General features: G+C 30.6%; 1 protein-coding gene across 9 annotated transcripts in view; it reads right to left on the bottom strand.

The window, feature by feature from the left end:
- The window catches only part of tn (tripartite motif containing protein thin), a 267388-nt gene that overhangs the window by 23858 nt on the left and 215958 nt on the right, over positions 1 to 27572 (bottom strand). For 8 of the 9 annotated variants that reach the window (XM_075311489.1, XM_075311493.1, XM_075311494.1 and 5 more), the window contains one exon: positions 6279 to 6557. The exons of the other annotated variant lie outside the window; for it this stretch is intronic. In XM_075311489.1, coding sequence (XP_075167604.1) covers positions 6279 to 6557 — 279 coding nt within the window. The remainder of the gene's footprint in view (positions 1 to 6278; positions 6558 to 27572) is intronic. 9 annotated transcript variants of the gene reach the window in all.

Below are 27572 nucleotides of genomic sequence, written 5' to 3'. Positions count from 1 at the left end.
GGTCAAACAATTTGGCTTGTATTCCAAATTCTGACTTATTTCATGACATCTCAGGGTGTCCCATAACTCTTCTAAGTGCCAGATGAAACAACGGACGGATAGACAGATGCCTGAATACCAAGTATCATACAAGCGCTCTATTTTCGCTACGACGGATTTGTTAACACAATTACCTTCCTTCTATTATCGGGATATTATGAATACCTCCCTTCCTAATAAACTTACAAGATAGATAGATTGCATTCATTTCTCTGTGGAGTTTCTAGGAATCCATAGACTCCACTCCAACCACTATCGGTCTGATCAATTACGCCCAGCTCCATATGTACATCAGGCCAGAAATCCGATTGTAATCAACCCCAAAACCATTTTCAATTATTGGGCATAGAACGTGAACATGGACCTCGATATCCACATTTGTGGCAAATGATAGCCGCTGATCATAATCCTCAGATTCTTGGCATTCCTTTTAAGGAAGCAAGAATGTTGAGTGCCGAAACAAAATCCAGAAAAAGCTGATTGACATGGACACATGGGAAATCGACAAGGATTAGCGACAATCAACTCCATAGTTTTATGGATTTAATTCCTTGAGAGATCATCTGACCACCGATTTTCAATGATACACAATGGAGATAAATACACTCGTACCAGAAAAACGAAGGGAGGTTGTCATTCAAAGGTCCCACAGTTTTCACATCTTGGACTAAGGAAGACAATCTTGACCACTGATATCCACATCGGAGGCCAGAACATATCCACTGTCTAGAATCCTACGACACTTGGAGTGTCGTTCGCAAGCATGCGGAATTGTACACCGAAAAAAAAAAAAAAACAATGGGCGCTGGCTGGCAGTGTTGAAAACACACAACTCTATAGAACGTTCCTTGAAGGGTCTACTCTGCAACCATGTGGCCACCTATCATCAACGGCTTAGAATACCCCACAGCGAATAGAGGCAGGTTGTCATCCAAAGAAACTTAGAGATAGGCCCCAAAATTCTCGACGACCGTGTTTTTACATCATGGACTGTGGAAGAGAATCTTGAACCTTTATATCCACGTTTGTGACCAGAAAATACCCACTGTCAAGAATCCTAAGAATCAGATGGCGCTGGCTGACAGCACATGGGACATCTACAAGGTCACAGTCTTGGAAAAACACAAATCTATAAGACGTTCCTTGATGGAATACTCCGAACCCAGCCACATGGCCTCCTATCACCAGTGTTACACAATAGAGAAAACTACCGAAGGCTTAGAACATCGCGCTGTGAATCGGAACCGGTTGTCATCCAAAGAAACAAAGAGGTGTTTCGTAGGCCTCAAAGTTCTCGACGACTGTTTTCACAACGTGGACTAAGGGGAGAACCTTGAACCTTGCTATATGGATTTATTGAGCAGAGTATACTCACTGTCAAGAATCCTAAGACACCTAGGATCGAAACTAAAATTCAGAAGACGCTGGCTGGCAGCTCGTGGCACATCGACAAGAACACAATCCTGGAAACACACAAATCTATAGGACGTTCCTTGATGGACTACTCCGCAACCACCTGGCTTCCTATTATCAGTGACACGCAATTGAGAAACCTTCAGACAGCTTAGCACATCGACGTTTGAATCTGGACAGTTTGTCATCCCTAAAGTTCTCAGCGACCGTTTTCAGGTAGTGGACGAAGGAGAAAACCTTAAACCTTGATATACATGTTGGTGACCAGAGAATACCCACTGTCCAGAATCCGAAGACACCTAAGACCGAAACAAAAATCCAGAAGACTCAGGCTAGGATATCGACAAGGACACAATACAGGTCACTCATTCGTCTATAGAACTTTCCACGATGGACCAACCAATCGACCATCTGGATTCCTATCATCAGTGATACGCAATTGAAAAGCGGCGCTGCGAATCGGTACAGGTTGTCATCCAAAGAAACAAAGGGGTGTTTCGTAGGCCCCAAAGTTTTCGACGACTGTTTTCACATCGTGGACTAAGGAAGGGAACCTTGGACATTGATATCCGGGTTTATTGAGCAGAGGATAACATACCCACTGTTAAAAATCCGAAGACACCTAAGACCGAAACAAAAATCCAGAAGGCGCTGGCTAGCAGCTCGTGGGACATCGACAAGGACACACTCCTGGAAACACACAACTCTATAGAGCGTTCCTTAATGGACTACACTGCAACTATCTGGCCTCCTATCATCAGTGATACGCAAATGATAAATCTACCAATGGCTTAAAACATCGCGCTGCGTATCGGGACAATTTGTCATCCAAAGAAACAAAGAGGTGTTTCGTAGGCCCCAAAGTTTTCGACGATTGTTTTCACATCGTGCACTAAGGAAGAGAACCTTGGATCTTGATATCTGGGTTTATTGAGCAGAGGATACTCACTGTCAACAATCCTGAGACACCTGAGACCGAAACCTAAATCCAGAAGACTTTGACTGGGACATCGACAATGACACAATGCTGGACACACATTCGTCTATAGTACATTCCATGATGGACTACATTACAACCATGTGGCTTCCTATCATCAGTGATACGCAACTGAAAAACCAACAGACAGTTAGAACATAGCATTGCAAATTGGGAAAGGTTGACATCCAAGATTTTTCGTAGGCCCCAAAGTTCTCGAGGACTGTTCTCACATCGTGGACTAAGGAAGAGAACTTTGAAACTTGATTTTCGCGTTGGTAACCAGAGAATGTCCACTGTTAACCCTCTAATGCCCAAGCCCGCCTTTAGGCGGTCTTTATTTAATAAGGAAGGTTTTAGTAAAATATACCTTAAGACAACAAAAAGGGGCAAAATAAAAAGAAAACTTATTTCAAACTATTCAAGAGGCTTTGCAGAATATGCTGAATATTACCGTATATTTTTTTCTTGCTTAGTTCTCTTGCTTTTGTTTCGTTAACATTGAAAATTTAATAAGCTGACAAAAAAATTGGGTCATTAGAGGGTTAAGAATTTTAATACCGAAACAAAAATCCAAAAGGCAATGGCTGGCAGCACGTGAGACACAGTCCGGGAAATACAAAAGTCTATGGGACGTTCCTCGATGGACTACACGGCAACCATATGGCCTCCTCTCATCATCCAAAGAAACTTAGAAAAAATTTGGTAGGCCCCAAAGTTCTCGGCGACCGTTTTCACATCGTGAACTAAGGAAGAGAACCTTGCACCTTAGGTTAGGTTAGGTGGCAGTCCGATGTATCAGGCTCACTTAGACTATTCAGTCCGTTGTGATACCACATTGGTGAACTTCTCTCTCTCGCTCAGTGAGCTGCCCGATTCCGTGTTAAGCTCAATAACAAGGGACATCCTTGATATCCGCATTGCACCTTGATATCCGCATTGGTAACCAGAGTAGACTCTTGGGTGTCGTTCCCCGTTACCCTGCCATTTTAGCAAACACGCGGAGTTTTGCACCAGGAAGACAATGCCTTGAAGTATTGCCACATATGAAGTAGTATTGGACAATAAAACTATACTGTCCTCATCTGAATTTCGACCACCAGTGCTACGCTATGGATAAGCATATAGATGGGCAGGAACATTGCGATTCGAATCAGGTTGTTAAGCAAAGAAACTTATATACTTTTTTCGTTTACTCCAGGTTTTTTTCGTAGGTTCTGGGCGATCGTTTTCATATCGTGGACTAAAAGTACCTGGGACTTTCATTTACAAATTTCTGGCCAGAGTGGCATAACATAATGTGACAAAATGGTAGCACAAAAATGTAAAATGTATGGTATTGAGTGTCACAACAAAAAAAAGTGGCATATAGTTATCAACAATTCAAGAGAATGGAAAATGTCCCAGTAAAGTGACTCAATGTCAACACTGGATGCTACCCATGTCAGTTTAAAGCCATTCTGGTATGAGAACCACATTTTTGTTTAAACTAGCATGCTATCTGTTATTGACAATGAATTGATAAAGTTTGTCACTTAAAAAAATTACTTCTTTAATTTCTAGTTGGCTACTTTGCCAACTTTAATTAGGGAGAGGGTTGTTAACAGCTTGGCTTATAAGTCCCCGGTCTGACACATAGATGGCGTCGCTAGTATTAAATGCATATTATTTTTATATAGTACCAACCTTCAAATGATTCGTGTCAAAATTTGACGTCTGTAAGTCAATTAGTTTGTGAGATAGAGCGTCTTTTGTGAAGCAACTTTTGAACGGAGGACGGTGAACGCAGTGGACGCCCGAAAGAGGTGGTTACCGACGAAAACATCAAAAAAATCCACAAAATGATTTTGAATGACCGTAAAATGAAGTTGATCGAGATAGCAGAGGCCTTAAAGATATCAAAGGAACATGTTGGTCATATCATTTATCAATATTTGGATATGCGGAAGCTCTGTGCAAAATGGGTGCCGCGCGAGCTCACATTTGACCAAAAACAACGTGTTGATGATTCTGAGCGGTGTTTGCAGCTGTTAACTCGTAATACACCCGAGTTTTTCCGTCGATATGTGACAATGGATGAAACATGGCTCCATCACTACACTCCTGAGTCCAATCGACAGTCGGCTGAGTGGACAGCGACTGGTGAACCGTCTCCGAAGCGTGGAAAGACTCAAAAGTCCGCTGGCAAAGTAATGGCCTCTGTTTTTTGGGATGCGCATGGAATAATTTTTATCGATTATCTTGAGAAGGGAAAAACCATCAACAGTGATTATTATATGGCGTTATTGGAGCGTTTGAAGATCGAAATCGCGGCAAAACGGCCCCATATGAAGAAGATAAAAGTGTTGTTCCCCCAAGACAACGCACTGTGCCACAAGTCATTGAGATCGATGGCAAAAATTCATGAGTTGGGCTTCGAATTGCTTCCCCACCCACCGTATTCTCCAGATCTGGCCCCCAGCGACTTTTTCTTGTTTTCAGACCTCAAAAGGATGCTCGCAGAGAAACAATTTGGCTGCAATGAAGAGGTGATCGCCGAAACTGAGGCCTATTTTGAGGCTAAACCGAAGGAGTACTACCAAAATGGTATAAAAAAATTGGAAGGTCGTTATAATCATTGTATCGCTCTTGAAGGGAACTATGTTGAATAATAAAAACGAATTTTGACAAAAAATGTGTTTTTCTTTGTTAGACCGGGGACTTATCAGCCAACCTGTTAATATTTATTTTCTCCCATTTATCGTTTATTTTCTCCCTCAAAACTTAATAGTGAATGTTATGAAATTATTTGTTTATATATTGAGCCAGCATGGCTATAACAAATCCAATCATTAGCTATTAATAAATAATTTTCAGAGAATTTAAATAAATTAATTATTATTGTAATTATTATTTTTTTATTTTTTTTTTTTTGGTTTTTCATATTAAATAATTATTTTAAATTCCAAAAAATATATATTAATCATGGCCTGGATTAACTAACTACTAGCTTTTATTCTAATCATGACAATTTTAAAAATAAATAAATTTTAGGTTTTTATTTTTGTTTATGTTTAAAAAAAAATTAATCAGTTAATTTTGAGGTATTAAATATTTGGTTAAATATTAATCGTTTTACATTGTTACAAACTGAAAGGGAAATAAAATAAAAAAAAAAAACTTTCAACAAATGCCCGACTATACAAAACGATAACGATTATCTGAAAAAAAAGAAAACACTAGTGAACGATTTCAATTAAATGAAAAACAGAAAACGCATGATTTTGATGAGACATCGAAAAACAAAAAGATACAAATTATTTATATATAAAAATATGAGAAATGAAAAGTTTTCGTCCATAATGATTTATGATTAATTTCACCATATTTAGAGAAAAAAATACAAAAAAAAATTATAAACAAATATTCAAAACATCGAATATTTAGAAGAGAAAAAAAAATATTAAGATTTAGATGAATGATAGTGGTTAGACGAAAAGGAAAGCGTTTCTGTGTGCCAAGGTAGTGTAGGTCAGATTGAAATGTCAGTTTTTCTTTTTTCGTTTCAAATAGAGCCACATTACAATCAAAATGACATTGAATTTGGAGAAAATTTTTACAACGCGATCTTAAAAGGGGCCTTCATGTTGCCAATTCGATTTTTTTATATACATTTTATTTTTTGAATAGGTTATGACGTATACGTTTCGTTTTGCAAATCTAGAATTTGGAACTTTTTAAAATTTTTTAATTTTTGTTTATAAAAAAATTAATTGCTTGTTTTAAAATATGAAACAGAGAGAATAAGAATTAAAATATTAAAATTGTTTTTATGGTTGTTTTTTTTTTTTTTCTTTGTTTAGACTCGCACCTTGAAGCTAAATAAGCAGATGGTGATGCCGTTGTTGGCGATACGGGCTCATCCAAATCTTCATCATCGTTGCCAAATTGATGGGAGGAGCGACTGCGTGCCAAACGATTGCGACGCTCCTTCATCGCTAAGTAGCGTGAACGTCCGGTGCCATAGCGTGAATCCGAATCATCGCCGGTACCGTTGGCATCCTCATCGAATGAGGCATTGGGCGTGGATAGGGATGGTTGCGATACTATGGCGCTGCTCTTGCTTTTGTTTAGGAAGCGGCTTGTGTAGCTGGAAAAGTTATCAGTTCGGAATTGTTTTTGGTTTTTGATTTTTTTGTTTTCTAGCATTTTATTGTCAATAATTTAAATTGGCAGCATTCTATGCATTTGCTTTTTGGCTTCTTTTTTATTTTTTCATTTTTTTTTTCGAGTTTTTAATTTATCGTTTCAAACCAATCATTCCATAAATCTAAAGCATTATCAATAATTGTTTTTAATAATCAAAAATTTTTCACTGCTGTTGTTGTTGGTGGTATATATATATTTTTTTTATCAATTTCTTGTGTTTATGTATTTTGAAGATTTATTTGTATTTATTTCACGGTCAGTTAAAAGACAAAGGAAGGCGTTCTTTTTATTTGTTAAAATATTAGAGACAATAAAGCATTAAAGAATCCTTTTGATATTAGTCACCGTGTGTGAATGTGTGTGTGTTTTTTTTTTTTGTGGAAAGGAACATGAGTATAGGGTTAGATGTTTTATTACAAAAAAGTAATGAATTAAAAAAAAAAAGAAAAAACCAAAACCTCATAATATTTGAGTCTAATAAAGCGTTATGGTTTGTATCAATTTTATAGCCACAATATCCATTTGACTTTTGATATATATTCTCTTAGAAAATGCTTGTGGTAAACTCTACAATGACTGAACACAAAAAAAACACTTCCCTTTGGTTACCCTCTTATAATTTGGTCATAAATTTTCTTTAGAAAGCATTTTTCCTGGTCTAGTCAAAGGGATGAAAGTTGTAAAAATTACTGAAAATTTGTTACAATATAGAAAGTACTATAATTCCCGGTTTATCTTTATAATCATTGTAGTTTGTCATTTCAAATCCTAACACTATATGGGAGCGTATAATTTATATAAATTTGACTTGGCCTCGGGAGCGAATGATAAATATAATATTTCCTGTACATTAACCGCTCTAATGGAAAGGTTTGAAATATTTTATAAGAATAACTAGGGCAATTTATCAATATAAAATTTACTATTATTACACAAAAATGTTATCATTGGAATTTAGTATAAAGGGAAATATTTTATGAGCTTACCATCCGGTGTACAGTACATTGAAATAGCCATATTAATTCGTAATCCCATATTAAATAGATTTGGTAATATTGATATATTTTTATACCCTGTACCATAGGATGGGGGTATATAAACTTTGTCATTCCGTTTGTAACACATCGAAATATTGTTCTAAGACCCCACAAAGTATACATATATATTGGGTCGTGATGAAATTCCGAGTCGATCTAAAAATGTCCGTCCGTCTGTTGAAATCACGCTAACTTTCGAACGAAACAAGCTATCGACTTGAAACTTGACATAAGTCGTTGTTACTGATGTAGGTCGGCTGGTATTGCAAATGGGCCATACTGAACTACTTTTACGTATAGCCGCCATATAAACCGACACCCAGATTTGGTTTGCGGAGCCTCTTAGATAAGCAAATTTCATCCGATGCGGTTGAAGTTTGGTACATGGTGTTAGTATATGGTCTCTAACAACCATGCAAAAATTGGTCCACATCGGTCCATAATTATATATAGCCCCCATATAAACCGATCCCCCGATTTGGCTTTCGGAGCCTGAAAGAGAAACAAATTTTATCCGATCTGGCTGAAATTCGGTACATGGTGTAAGTATATGGTCTCTTATAACCATGTAAAAGTTGGTCTATATCGGTCCATAATTATAACCCCCCATATAAACCGATCTCCAGATTTGACTTCCGGAGCCTCTTAGAGGAGCAAAATTCATCCAATCCGGTTGAAATTTTGCACGTGGTGTAAGTATCTGGTCTCTAACAACCATGCAAAAATTGGTCCATATCGGTCTATAATTATATATAGCTTCCATATAAACCGATCCCCCGATTTGGCTTTCAGAGCCTGAAAGAGAAACAAATTTTATCCGATCTGGCTGAAATTCGGTACATGGTGTAAGTATATGGTCTCTTATAACCATGTAAAAATTGATCCATATCGGTCCATAGTTATATACTGCCCCCATATAAACCGATCCCCAGATTTGACCTTCGAAGCCTATTGGAGGAGTGAACTTCATCATATGTGACCTCTAATAACCATGCAAATTGGTCCATATCGCTCCACAATTATATATAGGCCCCATATAGCCACCGTGGTGCAATGGTTACCTTGCCCGCCTTGCATACGCAAGGTCGTGGGTTCGATTCCAACTACGACCGAACACCAAAAAGTTTTTTCAGCGGTGGATTATCCCACCTCAGTAATGCTGGTGACATTTGAGGGTTTCAAAGCTTCTCTAAGTGGTTTCATTGGAATGTGGAACGCCGTTCGGACTCGGCCATAAAAATGAGGTCCCTTGTCATTGAGCTTAACATGGAATCGGGCAGCACTCAGTGATAAGAGAGAAGTTCACCACTGTGGTATCACAATGGACTGAATAGTCTAAGTGAGCCTGATACATCGGGCTGCCACATAACCTAACCTAACCTAGCCCCCATATAAATCGATCCCCAAATTTGACCTGCGGAGCATCTTGGTGGATCCGGTTGAAATTTGGTACATTGTGCTAGTATATGGCCCCTAACAACCATGCCAATGGTCCATATCGGCTTATAGTTGTATATAGCCGATCCCCAATCACACAAAAATTGGTCCATATCGGTTCATAATCATGGTTGCCATTCGAGCCAAAAATATAACGCCAACATTTTATTTCTATAGAAAATTTTATCAAAATTTTATTTCTATTGAAAATTTTATCAAAATTTTATTTACATAGAAAATTTTGTCAAAATTTTATTTCTATAAAAAATTTTATGAAAATTTTTTTCTACCACATATTTTGTGAAAATTTTAGATCTATAGAAAACTTTCTCAATATTTTATTTCTATAGAAAATTTTGTGAAAATTTTATTTCTGTAGAAAATTTTGTCAAAATTTTAATTCTATAATGTTAATTTTATAATTTTTTATATAGCAAATTTTGCCAAAACTTTAGTTGTATAAAAAATTTTCTCAAAATTTTATTTCTATAGAAAATTTTGTCACAATTTTATTTCAACAGAAAATTTTGTTAAAATTGTATTTTTATAAAATTTTGCCAAAATTTTATTTCTATAGAAAATGCTCTCAAAATTTTATTTCTATAGAAAATGTTCTGAAAATTTTATTTCTATAGAAAATGGTCTGAAAATTTTATTTCTATAGAAAATATTGTCAAAATTTTGTTTCTTTCAAAATATTGTTAAAATTTTATTTCTTTAGAAATATTGTCGAAATTTTGTTTTTATAGAAAATTTTCTCAAAATTTTATTTCTATAAAAACTTTTAAAAAAAATTTATTTCTATAAAAAAATTTCTTAAAATTGTATTTCAATAGAAAAATTTGTCAAAATGATATTTCTAGAGAAAATTTTTTCAAAATTTTATTTCTATAGTAAATTTTCTCAAAATAAATAATAAATTTTCTCTACAGAAAATTTTGTAAAAAAATGTTGACAAAATTTTCTATAGAACAAAAACTTTGACAAAATTTTCTATATAAATAAAATTTTGATAAAATTTTCTATAGAAATAAAATTTTGCCAATTTTTGTATAGAAATAAAATTGGCAAAATTTCATTTCTATAGGAATTTTTATCAAAATTTTATTTATATAGAAAATTTTGTCAAAGTTTTGTTTCTATAGAAAATTTTGTAAAAATTTTATTTCAATAGGAAATTTTGTCAAATTGAAAATATTTTTGGATCAAAATTTCATTACTATAGAAAATTTTGTCAAAATTATATTTCTCTAGAAAATTTTATTTATATAGAAAATTGTGGCAAAATTTTATATCTATAGAAAATTTTCTCAAGATTTTATTTCTATAGAAAATTTTGTCAAAATTTTATTTCTTTAGAAATATTGTCAAAATTTTATTTCTTTTAAAATATTATCAAAATGTTATTTCCTTAGGAATATAGCCAAAATTTTATTTCTATAGTAAATTTTGTCAAAATTTTATTGCTATAGAAAATTTTGCAAAATTTTATTTCTATATAATCTTTTCTCAAAATTTTATTTCTATAGATAATTTTCTTAAAATTGTATTTCCAAAGATAATTTTCTTAAAATTGTATTTCAATAGAAAAAATTATCAAAATGATATTTCTAGGGAAAACTTGGTCAAGATGTTATTTCTATAGTCAATTTTCTCAAAATTTTATTTCCTATAGAAAATTTTGTCACAATTTTATTTCAACAGAAAATTTTGTTAAAATTGTATTTCAATAAAAAAATTTGTCAAAATGATATTTCTTGGGAAAATTTTGTCAAAATGTTATTTCTATAGTAAATTTTCTCAATATTTTATTTCTATAGAAAAAATTGTCAAAATGATATTTCTATAGAAAATTTTGTCAAAATTTTATTTCTATGGAAAATTTTGTCAAATGTTATTTTTACAGAAGCTTTTTGAAAAATTTTGTTTCTATAGAAAATTTTGTCAACTTTTATTTCTATAGAAAATTTTGTCAAATTTTTATTTCTATGGAAAATGTTGTCAAAATTGTATTTCTATAGAAACTGTTCTCAAGATATTATTTCTATAGAAAATTTTAGCAAAATATTATATCTTTCAAAATATTGTCAAAATTTTATGTCTTTAGAAATATTGTCAAAATTTTATTTCTATAGAAAACTATTCTCAAGATTTTATTGCTATAGAAAATTTTGACAGAGAAAATACCAGAGAAAATACATACAAAATTTTATTTCTTTTGAAGATTTGTCAATATTTTCTTTCTATAAAAACTTTTCTCAAAATTTTAATTCAATAGAAAAATTTCTCAATATTGTATTTTCATAGATAATTTTCTCAAAGTTTTATTTTTTCAAAATTTTATTTCTATAGAAAATTTTGTCAAAATTTTATTTCTTTGATTTCTTTTTTATGGAATTTTACATTGAGTAAATTAAAGAACAACGCCTAAATTCTTTGTATTAAATACAGTTTATGAAAGAATTTATATGGTAAAAGTAGTCCTAAAGTTTCCTCAAACTTGTTTGTATATGGGGGAAATCTTTGGAACTGGATATGCTTTTTTCAGTGAAACGAAATACAAGACGCTTCAAACTAACACCTCTTGTTGAAGGAATTCTTTACCTGATATGGTCGATAATCGATATATTGATTCGTGAAAACGGGATGGCAAATTTATTATACTCCCCTCCCACATTAGTGGATACATAAAATTATAAAATCGAATCCATTTCCTGCACTTTTATGTTCAACTATGGTTTATCATAATGATAGACAAAGACAATGGGTGCGTATAAGTAATATTATGTAATACTACAGTAAGTATACGCACCATTGACTAAATATACAGCACTTCAATAAAATGAAATAAATTCTAGTCAATTAATAATATATTGGTGCCACCGTGGTGCAATGTGTAGCATGCTCGCGTTGCATACATAGAGTCGAGGGTTCAACCCCAGATTCGGCCTAACTCCAAAATTATTTTCAGCGGTGCATTATCCCCTCTCAATAATGCTGGTGTAATTTTTAAGTGCATCAATGTTTCTCTAAGTAGTTTCACCGTAGAAGAAGGACCCTTAAGAGGTTCGCCACCTATAATATCACAATAGAGCCTAAACATATCGAGCTGCTTTTGTAACCAATTTAACTAATCCTAACCTAAATCGAAGAGAAAAATGGAATCGTATTATATATAACTTACAACATTTTAGTCAACTATTTTATACAAATGTCCATTGTATCATTAATTGCCTGATCGATATATATTTTGTTTTATGCTTCTTTCGAATATATTGTCATATACAAATTGGATATTGTTTGCTTTAAGAGTAATTGGGTGTTTTTTTCAGTATTATTAATTTCTTTTATTTAGTGAGAGGATTATATGTTTTTGTTATTTTTTCTGCTTTAGTTTTCAATTGAAATAGTATTTTTGTTTTTATACTGAGACCACATAAAAAATAATGAATAGCAAAACAAACACAAAAATATTGAATGCAAATATGAGAACACAACTGAGAAAATGAATTTAAAGCGTATGTAATAAAAAAAACAAGTATTAAAAAAATGCGGTGGTAACAACACAAAAAAAAAAAAAAACAGCATGCAGTAAATGAATAAATAACAATAAAATAAGTATATTATGATGTATGTGGTATGGTGTCGGTGTTTCGTTTTTATTATTCATCATCAATATGCAAAAAACGGTCATATAAATGAAAATAACACATAATCTTATTGTGGCAGCTTGTTGATTTAGTAGATGAGACAATTAGTTTTGTATAATTTTGTTTTAATTTAATTTTAAATGTCGATTAATCGGAAAGTAATCAATAGATAATAAAAGTTTTGGAAACTCAAACAAAGGCCTTTCATATGGGCTCTATTGAGGGTATACTCCTTTAAACAAATCATGGCAATATAAGTATCAGCCACGTATAAACTGGGAAAAGTTCAGCCAGGCCCAATCTTAAATACCCATCACCATTATTCAAGACTGGAACGCGATGACAATAAACAGAAAGATGTAGCATTTTTCCCTAATTAATAATATTCAGTGAAACATCTCGGAAATTGAGACCCAAGTTTTGTCTAATTTTGGGAATTTGATTTTCTATAGAAATAAAATTTTGACAAAATTTTCTATAGAAATAAAATTTTGACAAAATTTTCTATAGAAATAAAATTTTGACAAAATTTTCTATAGAAATAAAATTTTGACAACATTTTCTATAAAATAGAATTTGGACAAAATTTTCTATAGAAATAAAATTTTGACAACATTTTCTATAAAATAGAATTTGGACAAAATTTTCTATAGAAATAAAATTTTGACAAAATTTTCTATACAAATAAAATTTTGACTAAATTTTCTATACAAATAAAATTTTGACAAAATTTGCTATAGAAATAAATTTTTGACAAAATTTTCTATAGAATTAAAATTTCGACAAAATGTTCTATAGAAAAAAATTTAACAAAATTTTTTAAATAAATAAATTTTTGACAAAATTTTCTATAGAAATAAAATTTTTAACAAAATTTTATATAGAAATAAAATTTTGACAAAATTTTCTATAGAAATAAAATTTTGACAACATTTTCTATAGAAATAACATTTTGACAAATTTTTCTCTAGAAATAAAATTTTGACAGAATTTTCTATGGATATGAAGTTTTAACAAAATTGTCTATTGAATAATAATTTCGGCAACATTTGCTTTAGAAATAAAGTTTGGACAAAATTTTCTATAGAAATAAAATTTTGACAAAATTTTCTACAGAAATGAAATTTGGCAAAATTTTCTATAGAATTAAAATTTTGACAAAATTTTCTATAGGCATAAAATTTTGACAAAATTTTCTATAGGCATAAAATTTTGACAAAATATCCTATAGAAATGAAATTTGGCAAAATTTTCTATAGAATTAAAATTTTGGCAAAATTTTCTATAGAAATAAAATTTTGACAAAATTTTCTATAAAAATAAAATTTTGAAAAAATTTTCTGTAGAAATAAAATTCTGAAAAAGTTTTCTATAAAAATAAAATTTTGACAAAATTTTCTATAGAAATAAATTTTTTACATAATTTTCTATAGAAAAAAAAATTTAACAAAATTTTCTATAAAATAGAATTTTGACAAAATTTTCTATAGAAATAAAATTTTGACAAAATTTTCTATAAAATAGAATTTTGACAAAATTTTCTATAGAAATAAAATTTTGACAAAATTTTCTATACAAATAAAATTTTGACAAAATTTTCTATAGAAATAAAACTTTGACTAAATTTTCTATACAAATAAAATTTTGACAAAATTTTCAATAGAAATAAAATTTTGACAAAATTTTCTATAGAATTAAAATTTCGACAAAATTTTCTATAAAATAGAAGCAAAATTTTGACAAAATTTTCTATAGAAATAAAATTTTTAACAAAATTTTCTATAGAAAAAAAAATTTAACAAATTTTTTTAAATAAATAAAATTTTGACAAAATTTTCTATAGAAATAACATTTTATTGTTGTTTTTAATTTCAGCTTAAAACCATGCATTGATTAAACTACAAGTGTCGCTTAACCAACAGAGAAAAAGTGTGCTTGTTAAATTTATTTTAGAAGCAGGCTCACTTTTGGTTGAGTGAATTACCCGAATTTATTCTGATAATTGGTTGATAGTTTCGCTGCAAGTAGAGGAGGAATGTGGTAATTCCGCAACAGCTGTACATCCACAATATTGTAGTCTATGGGGCTTTGCCCAGATAAATTTGACAATCATACTTTTCCTCTATTCGTTAAGCTACACTTTAAGTTTATTCAATTCACGGTCTTAAGCTGAAATAAAAAACAACAACAATGCTAAAAGAACAAAACCAACAATAACAAAACGAATTAAAATGTTGACAAAATTTTCTATAGAAATAAAATTTTGACAAAATTTTCTATAGAAAAAAAATTGACAAAATTTTTTATAGAAATAAAATTTTGACAAACTTCTCTATAAAAATACAATTTTGACAAAATTTACTAAAGAAACAAAATTTTGACAAAATTTTCTATAGAAATAGAATTTTGACAAAATTTTCTACAGAAATAGAATTTTGACAAAATTTTCTATAGAAATAAAATGTTGACAAAATTTTCTATAAAAATAAAATTTCGACAAAATTTTCTATAGGAATAAAATTTTGACAAAATTTTCTACAGAAATAAAATTTTGCCAATTTTTCTATAGAAATAAAATTTTGAAAACATTTAATAAAGAAATAAAATTTTGACAAAATTTTCTATAGAAATAGAATTTCGACAAAATTTTCTATAGAAATAAAATTTTGACAAAATTTTCTATAGAAATAAAATGTTGACAACATTTTCTGTAGAAATAAAATTTTGTAAAATTATCTGTAGAAATAAAACTCTGACAATATTTTCGCTAGAAATAAAATTCTGACAAAATTTTCTATAGAAATAAAATTTTTAAAAAATTTTCTATAGAAATAAAATTTTGACAAAATTTTCTATAGAAATAAAACTCTGACAAAATATTTTATTGAAATAAAATTCTGCCAAAATTCTCTATAAAAATAAAATTTTGACAAAATTTTCTATAGAAATAAAATTTTGACACAATTTTCTATAGAAATAAAATGTTGACAAAATTTTCTATAGAATTAAAATTGTGACAAAATTTTCTATAGAAATAGAAATTTTATTTTCTATAGAAATAAAATTTTGTTAGAATTTTCTATAGAAATAAAAGTTTGACAAAATTGTCTATTGAATACAAATTTTAACAGATTTTTCTATGGATATAAACTTTTGACAAAATTGTCTGTTGAATAATAATTTCGGCAACATTTTTTTTAGAAATGAAATTTTTAAAAAATTGTCTACTTAATAAAAATTTCGGCAAAATTTTCAATTAAAATAAAATGTTTACAAAATTTTCTATAGTAATAAAATGTTATTGTTGTTTTTGATTTCAGCTTAAAACCATGCATTGGTTAAACTACAAGTGTCGCTTAACCAACAGAGGAAAAGTATGCTTGCCAAATTTATTTTAGAAGCACGTTCAAAAACAATCCCAGCCAACTACACTCAAATCGATGATTTGACTTTGGCAAAGGAAAAGAAATTTGCTTAGGTAGTAGCCAACTATCAAAAACCTTTTGTCGGGAGGTTCAAGTGTAGTTCATTTTTTGTTGAGTGAATAACCCGAATTTATTCTGATAATTGGTTGATAGTTTTGCTGCTGTAGAGGAGGAATGTGGTAATTCCGAAAAAGCTGTACATCCATCTTGTAGTCTATAGGGCTTTGCGCAAATAAATTTGACAAGCATACATTTCCTTTGTTGGTTAAGCTACACTTGTAGTTTAGTCAGTGCATGGTTTTAAGCAGAAATCATGATTGAAGAGTAAACCAACAATAACTAACAAAACGAAATAAAATTTCGACAAAATTTTCTATAGAAATAAAATTTTTACAAAACTTTTTATAGAAATAAAATTTTGTTGTTGTTTTTTTGATTTCAGCTTAAAACCATGCATTGACTAAACTACAAGAGGAAAAGAACGTTTGTCAAATTTATTTGGGCAAAGCCCTATAGACTGCAAGAAGGTTGGATGGACGCACGTTTCGGAATTACCACATTCCTCATCAGCATCCTCTACTTGCAGCAAAACTATCAACCAATTATCAGAATAAATTCAGGCTGTTCATTACACCCAACAATGAACCACACTTGAACCTTCCGAAAAAGATTTTACATTGATAGCCGGCTTATGCCGAAATAAATTCGTACGAACATATCTCTTTAAAATTTTAACAAAAGTTCCTATACAGATAAAATTTTGACAAAATTTTCTGTAGAAATAAAATGTTGACAAAACTTTCTATAGAAATAAAATTTTGACAAAATTGTCCATTGAATTATAATTTCGACACAATTTTCTATTGAAAAAAAATTTCGACACAATTTGCTATTGAAATAAAATTTTGGCAAAATTTTCTATGGAAATAAAATTTTGTCAAAATTTTCTATAGAAATCAAATTTTGACAAAATTTTCTATAGAAATAAAAATTTCACAAAATGTTCTAGCCAATGTATGGTTTTAACCTGAAATAAATAACAACAATAATGTTTGAACCAATAATAAAAAACAAAACGAAATAAAATTTTGACACAGATAGAAATAAAATTTCGACAAAATTTTCCATACAACTAACATTTTGACAAAATTTTCTAAGAAATAAAATATTGACAAAATTTTCTATAGATATAAAATTTTGACAAAATTTTCTATAGAAATAAAATTTTGACAAATTTTTCTATAGAAATAAAATTTTGACAAATTTTTCTATAGAAACAAAATTTTGACAAATTTTTCTTTAGAAATAAAATTTTGACAAATTTTTCTATAGAAATAAAATGTTGACAAAAATTTCTATAGAAAAAAAAATTTGATAAAATTGTCTATAGAAATTTTTACAAAATTTTCTACAGAAACAAAATTTCGACAAAATTTTCTGTAGAAATAAAATTTTGGCAAAATTTTCTGTAGAAATAAAATTTTGGCAAAATTTTCTATTGAAATAAAGTTGTGTCAAAATTTTCTATAGAAATCAAACTTTGACAAAATTTCACAAAATTTTCTAGTCAATGTATGGTTTTAGGCTGAAATAAATAACAACAATAATGTTTGAAGAGTAAACCAACAATAACAAATAAAACGAAATAAAATTTTGACAAAATTTTCTATAGAATTAAAATCTCGACAAAATTTTCTAAGAAATAAAATTTTGAAAAAATTTTCTAAGAAATAAAATTTTGACTAAATTGTTGATTGAAAAAATTTTGACAAAATTTTCTTTAAGAATTAAATTTTGTCAAAAATTTTCTACAGAAATAAAAATTTGACTAAAGTTTCTATAGAAATATAATTTTGACAACATTTTCTTTAGAAAGAATATTTTGACAAAATTTTCTATAGAAATAAAATTTTGACAAATCTTTTTATAGAAATAAAATGTTGACAAAATTTTCTATAGAAATAAAATGTTGACAAAATTGTCTATAGAAATTAAAATATTGACAAATATATTGAAAGAAAATTTATTGTATCGATTTAGATTTTAATTAAAAATTTAAAAAAACGTCAATCCTATTTTGAACTGGCTTAGTCTTCCAAGATTGATTAATTGTATCAATTATTTTTTTTTTTTTTTGATTGAAAAAGTTTTCAGTTTCAATCAACGTTTTAATTTTAAATATTTTGGTGTGTTGTACCCCTTCCTATTGGTCTACTACCCAGTTTTTACCATTTGAGTATATTGGAGTAAAATTTCGTTTCCCGAACTCCCATTTTCATTTCTCGGGCGCGTTTTTCTGGTGTTTAGATAAAAGTAGTCATGATGGCCTTTTTGTAATATTGATTATTATCAACACATCTTCTTTTTTGTTATACATATATAAATAACCAATCATTTATTTCAAACAATTACTTTTTAACAACAAAAACAACATCTATTTTTAAAACTCTTTAAATCTCTAAGTGGTTTCCAGATATCACATCTATTTTTGGTCACAAACCATGGTATTGTTTAATATCATTTCTGCCTGATTTTATTTTTTCCTTTAATCTTTTAAATACATATAAAATATTTACCCCAAGATTTTAATATTGTGACTTGAGAGAGATTGCTTTCCAACGCAAATAGAGATTTCCAAGACATCAAGAAGATGGATTTCTTTTTGTTATAAGAACTCAATATTACATTGTAAATTTAATAAAAAAAATTCCAAGAACTTCTTTCACAGAGTTAAATTATATTGGCAATTTTCAATCCATTGCCCAGAGAGATCAACTAAAAGTCAGTCAAACTAAAAGTCTAAAATAACAAATACAAATGTCAAAGAGTATAGATATAAATCCTCATTGTACTTTCACAAACCAACTTTTGGACAAAATGCAGAGAGTCACTATATCAAACTAATTCAAAGGCAATGACCTAAGTAACTACCCTGTAGAAAATGTCAATAGTAAAACAGTACTGACTTACTATTGACTGTGTCGCCACCCTGTAGGAAATGTCAATAGTAAAACAGTACTCACTTACTATTGACTGTGTCGCCAGTACTACTGACCAAATATACCCCAGACAATGTAAAATTCTATTGACTTTTAACATGTACTTGTCATTGAGAATGAACTACTGACACAAAAACTACTGACTAGGTGGTACTTTTGGAACCAGTCTTTTGTAATTTCTTTTATTCATTTTTTAATTCACTTATAAAACTTACTTTTCTTTTTAAACTATTGTCCAATTATTGCGATACCACGTGTTTTCACATCCAAAAAAAAAAAAACGAAACAATGAAAAGGAAGAAGAAGCATTGACTCTCATTTGTCATAAATTTCTCTACACATCAAAGCCAGAGAAATATTTATAGACAAGCTGTAGACAAATTATCGACAATGTCACCATAATTGTTGACAAAAGTGGTGACATAGAGACACATGTCCCCAGACTTCCTACAGGGTAAATAGAAAGTATCCATGTCTGTTTGCCTTTCATAATAAAATTAAGTTAAGCGTATTTGTGGGGCTACACACTGCATATACATACACACTGGGCCACTGTGAGAGAGTAAGAGAACAAGACATCCAATGACATTCTACAAGTAGCTATCCAAATATACAGACACACACACGCCCATTTACAAGGCTACTCAAGTACTTCAAGTTTTGCCGATGCTTTACTAGAATTTCTTATAGCTCAATGTTTCTCCCTCTCTTTTTCTCTCTCTTTTGTCTTCTATTGGATTTGTCTTAGCTCATAAACTTGAAGGTGGCTGTCTTAGCTACTAAAAGCCAAATAGCTGACCCCAAAAATTCTGGTCATACAAACAATCTCTGTTGTGGACATAACAAAAGGCAAAGTCTCTGGGATCCAAAATAGAGTGAAATTGTTCTTTGATTTTAATTCGAAAAGAAGCTTTGGCATTAACGTTTGTTTTTCACACCGTCCTTTGGTTAATTCATTTACTTTGTCACGTTCCTTGTTATTTGATGATACAATTAGGGATGTCATTAGAGATGGAACCAAGGGATGAAATTAAAGATAATATTGGGTTGCTTTTAAAAACTACCAAAGTTGAAGGACTTTTAAATGAACTTTTTTATAGAAATTTAAAGGCTTAAAATTTAAATGCTTGAAAAATATTTTCTTTTTTTTGTATTTTGAAATTTAAAGTTCGAGATATGGAGTTGCCTTCCCTAAATCTAAGCCATCTCACTACCCACTAATCTTCTACTCTACTAGGTCCGATATATTGTTTGGTAAAAAAAATATTTATGTAGCCAGGTTTATTTTTCTGTCCCAATAAACCATCACTCCTACGCTATTGTCAGTGTTATAGAGGCCATGGAAAGACATACACTGAGGATACATATTTTCTTCTATTTATGGAAATATAGTGGGTTTACTTCATAAAAGACAACGAACAAAGATAAAACTAACACACAAACACTGGGTTTCTTTGGTTAATATTTTAAGGGTATTTATTGTACTTGTATATATATGAAGGCTTTTGTTGAACTACAAATGAGCTCGTGTTTCAAGTAAAGAATTAGGCTGAGTACCCTTCATGGATTTTTATTGCAAAGGAAATCTAACATTAAGAATCGTTAACGTAGCCATTTGGGTAGCAATTCCAAAATTTCACAACGAAAATAAGGTACGGAAAGCGAACCTTATTTGGAATTGGGTAGCAATTCCAAAATTTCACAGGGTGGCCATTAGTATTGCTAGTATTTTTCTGACCTTTGTCTCCAAATTATCGTATGATGATTTCGTCCCCAAAATTCCCCAATTAAATTAAAATTCCTCACAAAAATCTCCAATATTGTTTTGAAAAATTGTTATGAAAAAAAATTAAAGAAATAGGCTCTGTTGTAGAAAATCAATAATAATTTAAAAATTGAAAAGAATATAAAATTTTTGTCAATCCAGCTTAAGAGCTGTAATAAGATCTAGATTTCAAAATACTGGAGACCGATGATTGCTTTCCAAATGTTCGGGATATGAAGAATAGAAGTTCGGTATTTATGAACGACAATTTACATAAAAATGCTAAAGTAGTAAAATTGAGTTTTAGATCAATATGAAGGTGAACTAACTTCATAATTTCTGTATTTTGTGGGATACATTGCCCATATCAGTGGTGAACACTGATTAGGGGATAACATTTAGACCCGAGTCCTGACGAAATGATTTTGTAGTTGTAGCAAAATTTCTAAGCCAAGCTAAGTAAAATTATAAATTAGCTCTTAGGCCTCATATGCTCCATTTGCACCCTTTCGCATCATATATTCACAGCATACATTTTTACTTCTCGCTATGCTTCTTTTTTATTAATGTTGAAATTTCATGAAAAAAAAATATATATTATACTGAGCCGATTTCGAAAAATCCCCAAATTTATGGAAATATCCCCAAAGCTCCAACTCAACAATTTCTCCCCAATTAACAAAAAAAAAAAATATACGCCAATTTGGCGAAAATCGAATTCGATAGAAAATTTTCTCAAAATTTTATTTTTATAGAAAATTTTGTCAAAATTTCATTTTTTTAGAAAATTTTAGGAAAATTTTATTTCTATAGAAAATTTTGTCAAAATTTTATTTCTATAGAAAATGTTGTTAACATTTTACTTCTATAGAAAATTTTGCCAACATTTTATTTTTATAGAAAAATTTTGTCAAAATTTTATTTTTATAGAAAATTTTGTCAAAATTTTATTTATATAGAAAATTTTGTCACATTTTTATTTCTAAAGAAAATTTTGTTAAAATTTTACTTCTATAGAAAATTTTGTCAACATTTTATTTCTATAGAAAATTTTGTCAAAATTTTATTCCTATAGAAAATTTTGTCACATTTTTATTTCTATAGAAAATTTTGCCAAAACATTATTTCTTTAGAAAATTTTGCAAAAATTTTATTTTTCTAGAAAATTGTGTCAAAATTGTATTTCTATAGAAAATTTTGTTAAAATTGTACTTCTATAGAAAATGTTGTCAACATTTTATTTATATAGAAAATTTTGTCAAATTTTAATTTCTATAGAAAATGTTGCCAAAAACAATTATTTCTATAGAAAATTTTGTCGAAATGTTATTTCTAAAGAAAATTTCGTCGAAATTTTATTTCTGTAGAAAATTTTGCCAACATTTTATTTTTATAGAAAATTTTGCCAAAATGTTATTTCTATAGAAAATGTTGCCAAAATGTTATTTCTATAGAAAATTTTGTCAAAATTTTATTTCTATAGAAAATTTTGTCAAAATAGATTTTTTTCAAATTTCTATAGAAAATTTTCATTTTTTTTTCAATTTTTCAATTTTTATTCATCCAAAATCATCTTATTGCTATAAAGTACATATTTTCAGTTGTGTTTTGATGATATAACAACTAAATGTAGTCTATATAATAGTAATTGATTTGAGAAAATTTTGTCAAAATTTTATATCTATGGAAAATTTTGTTAAAATAGAAAATTTGTTTAAATTTTCTCAAAACTTTATTTATATAGAAAATTTTGCCAAAATTGTATTTCTATAGAAAATTTTCTCAAAAGTTTATTTCTCTTTCATGAATATTTTATTTCTATAGATTTTTTTTTTTCAAATTTTATTGTTATAGAAAACTTTTTTATTGATAAAGATTTTTTTTGTTAAAATTTAATTTCTTTATGGATATTTGTGAAGTATATCTTAGTTGTAGAGGAATATTTTGGAAATATCAAAAATTCTACCAATCAACAAACAGTAATAAATTTACCTTTTTGTATTTTGAGTCGATCGGTTTATGTTTTATGGGGTCTAAAATCAATATTTCTGATATACACATTTTTTGCAGATCAAAGTTAGTATACCCTGACGACTAACATAACATTGTTCTTGTAATACCAAAATAACACTATCAAATGCCCTTTTAAATTGCCAATTACATTTCTAAGGACACGGAAATCTCAATTTATGACAAATTAAATAATTTTCGTGTTTTTTTTTTTATACCCTCCACCATAGGATGGGGGTATATTAACATTGTCATTCCGTTTGTAACACATCGAAATATTGCTCTAAGACCCCATAAAGTATATATATTCTGGGTCGTGGTGAAATTCTGAGTCGATCTAAGCATGTCCGTCCGTCCGTCCGTCTGTCCGTCTGTCCGGCTGTCCGTCCGTCTGTGGAAATCACGCTAACTTCCGAACGAAACAAGCTATCGACTTGAAACTTGGCACAAGTAGTTGTTATTGATGTAGGTCGGATGGTATTGAAAATCGGCCATATCGGACCACGTTTACGTATAGCCCCCATATAAACCGATCCCCAAATTTGGCTTGGGGAGCCTCCCGGAGCAGCAAAATTCATCCGATCCGGTTGAAATTTGGTACCTGATGTTAGTATACGGCCTCTAACAACCATGCAAAAATTGGTCCATATCGGTCCATAATTATATATAGCTCCCATATAAACCGATCCCCAGATTTGACCTCCGGAGCCTCTTGGAGGAACAAAATTCATCCGATCCGGTTGAAATTTAGTACGTGGTCTTAGCATACAGTCTCTAACACCCATGCAAAAATTGGTCCATGTCGGTCCATAATTATATATAGCCCCCATATAAACCGATCCCCAGATTTGACCACCGGAACATCTTGGAGGGGAAAAATTCATCCGATCCGGTTGAAATGTGGTACCTGATGTTAGTATACGGTCTCTAACAACCATGCAAAAATTGGTCCATATCGGTCCATAATTATATATAGCCCCCATATAAACCGATCCCCAGATTTGACCTCCGGAGCCTCTTGGAGGGGCAAACTTCATCCGATCCTGTTGAAATTTGGTACCTGATGTTAGTATACGGCCTCTAAAAAATTGGTCCATATCGGTTCATAATTATATATAGCTCCCATATAAACCGATCCCCAGATTTGAACTCCGGAGCCTCTTGGAGGAGCAAAATTCATCCGATCCAATTGAAATTTAGTACGTGGTGTTAGTATATAGTCTCTAACAACCATGCAGAAATTGGTCCATATCGGTTCATAATTATATATAGCTCCCATATAAACCGATCCCCAGATTTGACCTCAGGAGCCTCTTGGAGGAGCGAAATTCATCCGATCCAGTTGAAATTTGGTACATGGTGTTAGTATATGGTATCTAACAACCATGCAAAAATTGGTCCATATCGGTCCATAATTATATATAGCAAAAGTCATCCGATGCGGTTGAAATTTGGTACATTTTGTCCATATATGGCCTCTAACAGCCATGTAAAAATTGGTCAATATCGGTCTTTAGTTATATATAGCCGATGACTTATTACACAAAAATTGGTCCATATCGCCAAAAATAATCTACCAAAACTTTATTTCCATAGAAAATTTTGTCAAATTTTATTACTATAGAAAGTTGTGTCAAAATTTCATTTCTATAGAAAGTTTTGTCAAACGTTTATTTCTATAGAAATGTTTGTCAAAATTTTATTTCCATAGAAAGTTTTGTCAAAATTTTATTTTTATAGAAAATTTTGTAAAAAATTTATTTCTGTAGAAAATTTTGTCAACATTTTATTTCTATACAAAATTTTGTCAACATTTTACTTCCATAGAAAATTTTGTCAACATTTTATTTCTATAGAAAATTTTGTCAAGTTTATATTTCTATACAAAATTTTGTCACATTTCTATAGAAAATTTTGTCAAACTATATTATATACGTATTTAATCGGCCTTTTTTTGTTTAATATATACCCCGTATGGGCTAACTTACAATTTAGAAGACAGTGTTAAAAAGTTTTACGATACCTTGCCATCGGCAAGTGTTATCGCAACCCAAGTAATTCGATTGTGGATGACAGCCTTTAGTAGAAGTTCCTACGCAATCCATGGTGGAGGGTACATAAGATTCGGCCTGGCCGAACTTACGGCCGTATATACTTGTTTTGTTTAATATATACCCCGTATGGGCTAACTTACAATTTAGAAGACAGTGTTAAAAAGTTTTACGATACCTTGCCATCGGCAAGTGTTATCGCAACCCAAGTAATTCGATTGTGGATGACAGCCTTTAGTAGAAGTTCCTACGCAATCCATGGTGGAGGGTACATAAGATTCGGCCTGGCCGAACTTACGGCCGTATATACTTGTTTTTTTTTTTATACCCTGCGCCACACTGTGGAACAGGGTATTATAAGTTAGTGCATATATTTGAAACACCCAGAAGGAGACGAGATAGACATATGGTGTCTTTGGCAAAAATGCTCAGGATGGGCTCCTGAGTCGATATAGCCATGTCCGTCTGTCCGTGAACACATTTTTAGTTTTAGTCCAATCGACTTCAAATTTGGCACAAGTATGTGTTTTAGCTCAGAATAGATCCCTATTGATTTTGGAAGAAATCGGTTCAGATTTAGATATAGCTCCCATATATATATTTCGCCCGATATTGACTTATATGGCCCCAGAAGCCAGAGTTTTACCCTAATTTGCTTAAAATTTTGCACAAGAAGAACAATTAGTACTATAGTCAAGTGTGCCAAATTTGATTGAAATCGGTTCAGATTTAGATATAGCTCCCATATATACAATTTGGTTGAAATTTTACACAGGGAGTAGAATTAGCATTGTAGCTATGCGTGCCGAATTTGGTTGAAATCGGTTCAGATTTAGATATAGCTCTAATATATATCTTTCGGCCGATTTACACTCATATGACCACATAGGCCAAGTTTTTGCTCCGATTTAGTTGAAATTTTGCACAGGGAGTAGGATTAGCACTGTAGCTATGCGTGCCAAATTTGGTTGAAATCGGTTCAGATTTAGATATAGCTCCAATATATAGCTTTCGGCCGATTTACACTCATATGACCGCAGAGGCCAATTTTTTGCTCCGATTTAGTTGAAATTTTGCACAGGGAGTAGAATTAGCATTGTAGCTATGTGTGCCATATTTGGTTGAAATCGGTTCAGATTTAGATATATCTCCCATATATAGCTTTCGCCCGATTTACACTCATATGACCACAGAGGCCAATTTTTATCTCCGATTTAGTTGAAATTTTGCACAGGGAGTAGAATTAGCGTTGTTGCTCTGCGTGCCAAATTTGGTTGAAATCGGGTCAGATTTAGATATAGTTCCCATATATATGTTATTCCGATTTCGACAAAAATGGTCAAAATACCATCATTTTCCTTGTAAAATCGTCACTGCTTAGTCGAAAAGTTGCAAAAATGACTCTAATTTTCCCAAACTTCTAATACATATATATAGAGCGATAAATCATAAATAAACTTTTGCGAAGTTTCCTTAAAATTGCTTCAGATTTAAATGTTTCCCATATTTTTTTACTAACATTGTGTTCCACCCTAGTGCATTAGCCGACTTAAATTTTGAGTCTATAGATTTTGTAGAAGTCTATCAAATTCTTCCAGATCGAGTGATATTTAAATGTATGTATTTGGGACAAACCTTTATATATAGCCCCAAACACATTTGACGGATGTGATATGGTATCGAAAATTTAGATCTACAAAGTGGTACAGGGTATAATATAGTCGGCTCCGCCCGACTTTAGACTTTCCTTACTTGTTTCATATAAAGATCGGATAAAAATTGTGACCTCATTATTGTGAATCGGATGGACGGACATCAAGGACATGATCTGTTTATCACGGGATACTGATAGATCAATATTTCCAGAAGGAAAATTTCATCATTATTATCCTACCCTTCCCACAGAGTGGATTAAATTATAAAAAAAAAAATTCCACTATAGCTAATGACCTAGGATAGCCATTTAAATCACCTATAAAGCAAAAAAGAAAACCAAATAAAAAGTCAGCTCTCCTTTTCAATTCTATTCAATTTAAATTGTTGCAAAATGTTTGTTTTTGTTTCTATTCGAGCTTTAGACTAGGAGAGGAGTTCTGTTTTTTTCCTATACCAGGAAGAGGAAAAAGTTGTTCTAAACAAAGTTAAATGGAATTTAATGTAGTTGACAGTTAGCTGTGGTTGTTTGACGGTAGCGATGTTGATGTTGCTGTTGCCTAGACAGAAACAGAAATCAACTTTACTTGGCTCTTATGGATCTTGACATTCGTTGCTGAACATTTAATTTTTAAATGGTCTTTGCTTGCCTTTGCGACCGCTGTTTCTTACAAACGCTCAGTGTTGTTGGCTGTTTGCGTCAAATTTTCAAAGTATTTCACAAAGCAGTTGGTGTAATTAGTTCACATTTTTTGTCGTTAACTGGAAGTTTGATAAATGTTTCCTAAATATTTGGATTTTTCTTTCTCACTTGTCTTACGCAAGGAAAGTACAATTTTCGTTTACAAAAAAAAAAAAAAAAAACGAAAAAAGGAAAAACGTTTGCGTGTTAAGAATTTTTGTTTTATTTTTTTTTCGCTTTTTTGTGA

Source organism: Haematobia irritans, chromosome 5 (genome assembly GCF_050003625.1).
Source record: "Haematobia irritans isolate KBUSLIRL chromosome 5, ASM5000362v1, whole genome shotgun sequence".
NCBI classification, from domain to species: domain Eukaryota; kingdom Metazoa; phylum Arthropoda; class Insecta; order Diptera; family Muscidae; genus Haematobia; species Haematobia irritans.
Note: the sequence above shows the minus strand (reverse complement) of the source record. Positions and strands in the feature narration are given on the sequence as shown.